This window comes from Impatiens glandulifera, chromosome 6, assembly GCF_907164915.1.
Source record: "Impatiens glandulifera chromosome 6, dImpGla2.1, whole genome shotgun sequence".
In the NCBI taxonomy this organism is placed as follows: Eukaryota; Viridiplantae; Streptophyta; class Magnoliopsida; order Ericales; family Balsaminaceae; genus Impatiens; species Impatiens glandulifera.
In genome coordinates this window covers 39896888-39905680 of record NC_061867.1, presented here as the reverse complement: position 1 = coordinate 39905680, position 8793 = coordinate 39896888, and the positions used below count along the sequence as shown (strand labels likewise).

Genomic DNA, 8793 nt, shown 5'->3' with positions numbered 1-8793 from the left:
ATACAACCGAGAACTATCTGAATGTTCTTCTTCCAATCCTTAAAGTTAGAGTCATTAAGGACTGAGACTAAACTTAAGTTGTCATTAATATTTGCAACATTAGTTGAAAACATAATTTAAACTGTAACTAACATGCTCAATTCTTTAATTTTCAATCAAATTTAAAATAATCAGCAAATCTCATCCAAAATATCTAGTGCACCATTAAATTCAAGTCTTTGGACAATGAAATTTAACTGCTAGTGATATTTTGTTGCAATAATCAAACACTAACAATAATACATGACAAATAACAAACCTTTCTTTGGAATGATTTGATATTCTCATGTAAAAATCTTTATAATTGTTACGTGCTTATTATCACAGGTAATTGTGAACTTCGGTCAACTAGTAACCTTCTTCGGTCATAACTTAACTTATTTAATTTAAATAAAGAACAATTCGCTGAATTATTTAATAAGATTAAAACCTAAATAAAATTAAAAGAGTTCGACTCTTTCTTATATTAATTTAAGTAAATAATAATATTATTTAGAAACTTAACTGTGTTAAAATAAAATCAAAATTTTATTTTTCTTAAAATTTTATGGTCCTCAGAAGGCAGAAGAAATTATAAAAGGGAGGTTGGTTGATAAAAAATAAAAATGAACTTATTTTTATCACACGCTCTCTCTCTCTAAATCCCCATCATCGGAGAAATAAGGCTAAAGGATTTATGCCCTTTTGGAAGACCATCTCATCTAATCATGTCTAAGGATCTAGGTATATATATTCTGCTTTTGTCTTTCATATCTCAGGAACAAGAATGAAGATCTAGGGTATTATAGTTTATGATTTAAGTTTATTATGAAATTATTTTAATTAATTCCAACACTAACAATTCAAGTGACCGCACAAAATGAGCATATGGAGGATGCATGGCTATCAAATGAACTATGATGAAGATATTAGAAATAGGACAAATAAAATGGTTTCTCATCCAAATTTACTCCAAATAGATATCTGCCGAAATAATGTGCTCCAAGAAGAGGAAAAGAAAGCATACCAACCAACTTCACATTTGAAGGTTGACATAAAAGTTGTTGGTAAGAGAGGTTGAAATACCTATTTTTGATGAAGTAGTCTATGGATGAAACCAGGGACGGATCACCCTAAATGAAACAAAGTTATCCATAATAAACAAGTAAAACATTGTCAGAAGACTTCCAGATGAGAAAACTATATAAAAGACTTTATGAACTATATAAAAGGTTTTATACTAATATTGTACTTTCTCTAAACTTTTATTGTCCAAATCGCTAAATTTAAATTTTGATAAGCTGTAATCAAGAATAGTAGAAGGTAGTTTTAGCCTAGTGCCAAATATTCATGTGATTCACTTGTTCTTTTTTAATGTAAACTATTTAAAAAATTATTTATGGTGTAAATTGGAATCAACTCAATCTCTATATAATTGCGAGATGATGTTTAAAAAAATTTAGTTTCATCATTACAATATCTAAAAGAGAGAATTATCCAAGGGATGATAATGTTAAAATCTTAAAGAAGAAGAAGTGTAAACTGAAATCTATATATATATATAATGATGCTTAATTTTTAAAGTGTCCGGATTGCCGGGTCGAGAGCTGTGGTTAATTTGGATACTTGGGTCGGATTGTGGGTTTACCCGTTTTTAAATTTAAAACGGTTAAAAATAAAATTAAAAATGCTAGAGGTATGTTTCGAACTTGCAACTTAACAAAACAAGTACAACTCTTTAACCAACTAGGCTACAAAGACTTTATATTTTAAATTCAACACCAAATTTGATAAACGCGGAACGTTTTAACATTAATATAAGTTCAACTTTTTAACTAACTAATCTATATATATATATATAATGATGCTTAATTTTTAAAGTGTCCGGATTGCCGGGTCGAGAGCTGTGATTAATTTGGATACTTGGGTCGGATTGTGGGTTTACCCGTTTTTAAATTTAAAACGGTTAAAAATAAAATTAAAAAAGCTAGAGGTATGTTTCGAACTTGCAACCTAACAAAACAAGTACAACTCTTTAACCAACTAGGCTACAAAGACTTTATATTTTAAATTCAACACAAAATTTGATAAACGCGGGACGTTTTAACATTAATATAAGTTCAACTTTTTAACTAACTAATCTATATATATATAATGATGCTTAATTTTTAAAGTGTCCGGATTGCCGGGTCGAGAGATGTGGTTAATTTGGATACTTGGGTCGGATTGAGGGTTTACCCGTTTTTAAATTTAAAACAGTTAAAAATAAAATTAAAAATGCTAGAGGTATGTTTCGAACTTGCAACCTAACAAAACAATTACAACTCTTTAACCAACTATGCTACAAAGACTTTATATTTTAAAATCAACACCAAATTTGATAAACGCGGGACGTTTTAACATTAATATAAGTTCAACTTTTTAACTAACTAATATATAATAATGTTGAGTAAATTGATACTTGGGTCGGATTATGTGTTGACCCACCCATAAATTTAAAACGGTTAAAAATAAAATTAAAAATGTTATCCGTAATTTTTTTCACGGTTTTTTATATTATTACTCGTGCAAATGCACGGGCTAAATGCTAGTTGTTTTCAAACAATTGCATATCTCTCTTATATAGGAGTTCAATACTAACTAATTAACTAAACTAACTAATCATTACTAACTAATTAACGGTTTAATAAACGGTTAGTTATTATTTTTACATCCTCCCCTCAAAAAGAAACGTAGTAGAAACAAAGTTTCACCTTGACAAAACAAGTCGATGAAACATCAAACTACGATCATGCAGCTATTGTCTTCAGCAAACTTCAATTTTTTAGCTATCAAATTTAGACAACCGAGCAAACTCAATTCAGGAAGCTCCATTTTTTCCAGCTACCCAACATAGACAGGCGAGCAAACCCAATTCAGCAAGCTCCATTTTTTTCCGAACTACCCAATATAGATAGCTCAATCTTCGTTAGTTCAATCCACAAAAATCATCATGAATTGTCTTTTCTTCATTAGCCACCAACTTTTAACTTTTGCAGCTTTCGTTTTTTCTTTCCAAAGAAACTCAATTTAGCATTCTTTTTGGTATTGACGAAACATATCGACAAACCTTCATTTTTTTTCTATATTCCGTTACGCCTTTATCGGTGGCTCTCAGGCCACGGTAGAGGGTTTACTCATTTGAGTTGTATACAATATTTTTTTTAAAAGAAGGTTGGTTCAAGAATCATGGGATCATATCTGAAATGGAAGAAGAACTTCAATAGAGTGGTCGAGACAACCTTTTAGTGCGTCCCTCGATCCATCGAGATCATTGTACTTCCTCGAGAAAGTTTTGGATTTCTTCTTATGAGAAGGAAGACTCCGAGAGCAAGAAGAGGAAAGAGAAAGAAAAGGCCAGGGTTGAGGAAAAGATAAGGGCTAATAAATCGTGTGAAGGAGAATGCGGCGGCTACTAGCAATGTAGGAACCAAATCAACTATTGTGGATGAAAATATCTACTACGAAGGAAGACAAGAATAGGGTCCCGACATCCCAATGAGGGAAATGGCCTCAATATGGAGAACTATTAAAGGGTTCAAAGCTTGCAAGAAGGCCAACCTCCAGTTCTTGATGGTGAGGCTGTTTCAATCTATGAAGACTGAAGAATGAGGTGAAAATTCTCGGAATGGCGAAATTGCTGGTTGTTCGAGTATGGCCTGGAGCAGGACTAGAGGAGTTGCTTTATGCTTAGTTTGGCGAGTTTTAGAAGAAATTTACGTTGAAGGGACAGTGACATTCGTTCTAGAACACGATTGACCTCATTCACTCCAACTGCAAATTGTTTCTTGAGCCATATCTTTTCAGGTAGTGTTGTATCAGAATTTCTTGACGATTGTATATTCCGTTCAATTGAATTGAGGAAACTTGCAAGAGCTTCTCCTTCGTAAACAAATCTCAGCTTGTTCTTCACCTTGAGAAGGACTAGAGGAATGTGATTTTGATTCATTGAAGCTATTGAGATACCAGTCATTCCGTCTTCTTCCCGACTATTAGTTATGTTTTAAAAACCAAATCAAGTTCTGGTACCATGTTAAAATCTTGAAGAAGAAGAAGTGTAAACTGAAATTGTATTAATGAAAGTTATTTTCAAACAATTACATATCTCTCTTATATAAGAGTTCAATACTAACTAATTAACTAAACTAACTAATCAGTTACTAACTAATTAACGGTTTAATTATTTTTTTTTACCGATAATAAAACAATCAAGCAATTAAGTTTTTAAATAGGTAATTATACCGATTATAAAATAATTAATATAAATAGAATTATATATATATAATTATTTATTAAAAAAATATAAAATATAAATAAAGAAAGCATAAAATAAATAAGTGATTATACGGATTATAAAATAATTAATATCAATAAAATTATATATATAATTATTTATTAAAAAAATATAAAATATAGTTAAAAAAAGCATAAATAAGTGATTATATCCATTATAAAATAATTAATATAAATAGAATTATATATATAATTATTTATTAAAAAAATATAAAAAATACTTAAAAAAACAGAGATGAACTTTTTCATATACTATTTTTTTTTTTTCATAATTAATAATGTATTTATTAATTTTTTGTAATATATTTTTTCACTAAATAAAAAAGTTTACATATTTTATAATGTAGGGCAGGTATTTCGAAAAGAAAGGTCGGGCGACCGGGTTCTTCAAATCCCCAACCCACACACAGCATCAGCTTCCGTCTCACCTGCAAATTACGCAATGTCATCCTCTCTATCTTCTCTTTCCTCTATACTGCACCATCCTCACTGCGCCTTCCGTATTAGAATCCCTGGACGATGTTCCCTTCTCAAGTTTCCTTCAAAGAATCCCCATTCCACCTCCTACCGCTTCTGTCTTCGTGCGCAGCAGCAGCAGCGTCCTCTCAGCCGGACCTTTTCTGTGGAATCCTTCAGAAGCTTCTCTCATCTCCACCGCTTTCAATCGGACAATCCAGAAATCAAAACCCTCCACCATTTCATTGCCCAAGCTGCCACTCTCACTGCTACTTCTGAAGTAGAGCCCGAGTACATCCCTATCCAATTACTTGTTTTTTTCATGTATTTTGTGATGAATTATTTCAAGATATCATTTTTTTTCATATATTCAACTGGGTTTCATTTGGATTGTGCTAACAGAAAGACATTTTCGTTGTGGGATTAAAAGCAATTTTGAGACGTGTGAATAGGCTGGAAGTTATAATTTATCTTGGGCGTCCTAGTCTTTCTGAAGTCTCCTATTGTTAGTTAACATTGTTACTTTAAAGTACAAATTTAGTAGTATCATGATGGTAGGATCAAATTATATATGCAGACTAAGATTAGCTGACTTTAGATCCTGGAAAATGGTTGTGAAGTTATTTGTATGTGTTGAGCAATTATGTGGTAAGAACACATTTAGGAATTGATCTTCAAACTATATTTCAGTTTTCTCTATGGTTTCAAACTCCACGCATTAAGAGACTTTTTTATGGTTGAGGAGTGTCAGGCCTTGATTTACATGATCAAGACATTGAAGAAAATAGCTGAGAAGTTTTGTTTGCCTACTTATCTGTCTTTTGACCATTCAAAAAACTTCAATTTTGGATGATGCTGTGTATGTTTATGAAACAAGGAAAAACCAAGAAATCCAATCTGCAATTTTATCTTACTTTGAATTAGCCCTTTGCTCAAAGAAAATGTATCACATCCTTGCTACATCTCCTACTCATTGCCACAATTTCAAGTGTTTGTGACCTTAATGGACAAGATCGGAGTTTCTAACTATTTATGAAGCTATAAAAGTTCATGAATATTGGTAAATGGATAATATCGGAGCTATCACCAATCAAGGAAATACTGGGTTGTAAGTTGATATTCTTAGTCAAGCATGAGACAAATTGTAGTATGGACTTGTACAAAGATTGTCTAGTGGAAAAATGGTACATCCAAACATTGATTATAACAAGCCTTTGCTCATGTAGTAATGCTTAATACAATATGTGTCCTATTGCCCATTGTTGGATATGCTTCACAAAGTATAATCAAGACCACTAAAGGCTAAGTTGATGGAGAACATGTTATGATTTGCATTAGATAGTATAGGCAGTTAATAGTTAGCTAAATTAGTAGTAGTTATTAGCAATTTTTTAGCAGTTGGTAATTATTATGAAGTAGTATAAATAAGTAGTCTGTAATATGTAAAAGTTGTTTTTCTTCTTTCTTAAATGGGTTGTATCAAATACGTCTTAAGAGTTATTTTCTCTCCCTTAATGGAATTTTGTATCACATCTATCACCTAGGTCCTAGCTTAACTGTATCCTTCACTCTTTATTTTTTCAGGATTTGATTTCGAAATAATGATTTGATCTTTTGATTGAATCAGGTCTGTTACTTGTATATATATAGGTGTAGCCTATTATGCAAATATTTTCCTCATTCAAAACTACATTATCCTCAGACTGTCCATTTCTATGACATTGAATGCTTTTCAAGGTAATAATGTTTATATTTTTCTTTTCTTTTCAGCGTGCCGTCACCTTCTGAAGTTCCATCCAGAGGACGTATTTATCATGAAACTTTTGGTTGCCAAATGAATGTTAATGACATGGAGATCGTCTTATCTATCATGAAAAAAGACGGTTACAATGAAATTGTGCAGGTTCCAGAAAGTGCAGAGATCATTTTTATCAATACTTGTGCTATAAGAGATAATGCGGAACAAAAGGTATGGCAGAGGCTGAATTACTTTTGGTTTTTAAAGAGACAATGGAAAAGCAATGTTGCAACAGGAAGATCACAATCTGTCCATCCTCCAAAAGTAGTTGTAATGGGCTGCATGGCTGAAAGGTTAAAGGAAAAGATATTGGATTCAGACAAGATGGTAGATGTTGTATGTGGTCCTGATGCTTATCGAGACTTGCCCCGATTGTTAGAAGAGGTAGACTATGGTCAAAAGGGGATAAACACGTTACTTTCCCTAGAAGAAACATATGCCGACATCACTCCTGTCCGTATTTCCAAAAACTCAACCACGGCTTTTGTCTCGGTTATGAGAGGTTGCAATAACATGTGTTCATTTTGCATTGTCCCCTTCACTAGAGGTCGAGAGCGGTCGCGACCTGTTGAATCTATTGTTAAGGAAGTGGGAGAGCTTTGTAAAGAGGGGGTGAAAGAGGTAACACTTCTCGGTCAGAACGTGAATAGCTATAATGATATTTCCAATATTGAACTCGGTGAAAGTTGGAAGTATAGTGATGGTTTTTCCAGTACTTGCAAAGTGAAAAATGTTGGTTTGCGATTTGCTGATCTCTTGGACCGTTTAGCTTCCGAGTATCCTGAAATGCGATTCAGGTATACTTCCCCACACCCGAAAGATTTTCCAGATGAGTTGCTTTATGTAATGCGAGACAGGTACAATATCTGCAAAAGTATCCACTTGCCAGCTCAATCAGGGAACAGTTTGGTTCTTGAGAGGATGCGTCGCGGATATACTCGAGAAGCATATTTAGATCTTGTGCAAAAGATCCGCTCCATTATTCCAGATATGGGGATAAGCAGTGATTTCATATGTGGTAAGACACTGGTAATCACATAGATTTACTTTGAGTTTCTTTGGTGTCTTTTGTAAATTAAATAAACCGATGTTTTGAAAGAAAGTAAACTTGTTCGACGAAGAGTGGATTATTTGGGTAAAATGACTAAATATCATTTAAAATGTTTTAGAAAATAAAGCAATGGTATTTTAGTTGATGATTGAAATGATTTGATATATGATGAGATAATGAGTTATTTAGTTTAATTCAAATAGTTCTTTATCAAACATGACCTAAGAGCTTGTTTCTTTTTCTTTTTTTTTTCTTTTTTCAATAAACTGTTTTTTTGGGAAAAAAGTTTGGTTAGATAGCCTTTTGCAGATATTGCCAAAGTTACAAAAGAGTGAAAAGGCACAAAAAGGCTGATACAATTTGCTGGGTACTTGTAGGTTTCTGTGGAGAAACGGAGGAGCAACATGAAGACACAATAAGCCTGGTAAAGGAGGTTAGTTATGACATGGCATACATGTTTGCTTACAGCATGAGAGAAAAAACCCACGCCAACAGAAATTATGAAGATGATGTGCCTGATGATGTAAAGCAGAGGCGACTGAGTCATCTCATCGAGGCTTTCCGTGAGAGCACAGGTCAATGTTTCGAATCCCAAATTGGAACCGTTCAGCTTGTGTTGGTTGAAGGCCCCAATAAGAGAGCTCCCGATACAGCATTGATTGGGAAGAGTGATAGGGGCCATAGAGTTTCCTTCTCCATTCATCCCATCCCAGATCGGGATCATGTTGATGGGGAACGTATTCCCAAAGTTGGGGACTTTGTTGAAGTCCATATTGTGAGATCAACTAAAGCTTCACTTTATGGTGATGCTCTTGCTATTACAAAGTTGAGCACTTTTCACAACAACAATAATATACATGATCAAGAAGATGCATGTAGCGCTGCCAGTTGTTGAAAATTGTCCCACTTATTTAAGGTATGTTCTTTATAGTTTTAGTAGATGGTTTTTTACTTCTTGGGTTATTGTAGGCTGGTTTTGAATAGAAATGGGCAGATCAATCTTGAACCTTTGAAGAGAATACTTAAAACTGTGTATTATATTTATTTATACCTTTCTTTATTCAATGAATGCTAGAAGTGTAAATGTTCTAAAACTTTTAAACTTTTTTTATTTACATGTATACTCTTGCTAGCTTAA

The 8793-nt window shown here is 33.0% G+C and overlaps 1 protein-coding gene across 1 annotated transcript; it reads left to right on the top strand.

Annotated features, from left to right (window-relative positions):
• Positions 1–4716: 4716 nt before the first annotated feature.
• On the top strand, positions 4717–8793 carry LOC124941345 (CDK5RAP1-like protein). The gene is made up of 3 exons (XM_047481652.1): positions 4717–5097; positions 6577–7622; positions 8033–8793. Exons 1-3 carry the CDS (start codon positions 4793–4795, stop codon positions 8548–8550), a joined length of 1869 nt encoding a protein of 622 aa, XP_047337608.1. The 5' UTR covers positions 4717–4792; the 3' UTR covers positions 8551–8793.

Excerpts from the sequence above, each read along its gene's own strand:
- LOC124941345 (XM_047481652.1), top strand. The coding sequence starts at position 4,793 with ATGTCATCCTCTCTATCTTCTCTTTCCTCTATACTGCACCATCCTCAC. Across the intron at positions 5,098-6,576 it reads ACTTCTGAAGTAGAGCCCGA|CGTGCCGTCACCTTCTGAAG; the intron begins GTACATCCCTAT and ends TTTTCTTTTCAG. Across the intron at positions 7,623-8,032 it reads AAGCAGTGATTTCATATGTG|GTTTCTGTGGAGAAACGGAG; the intron begins GTAAGACACTGG and ends GGGTACTTGTAG.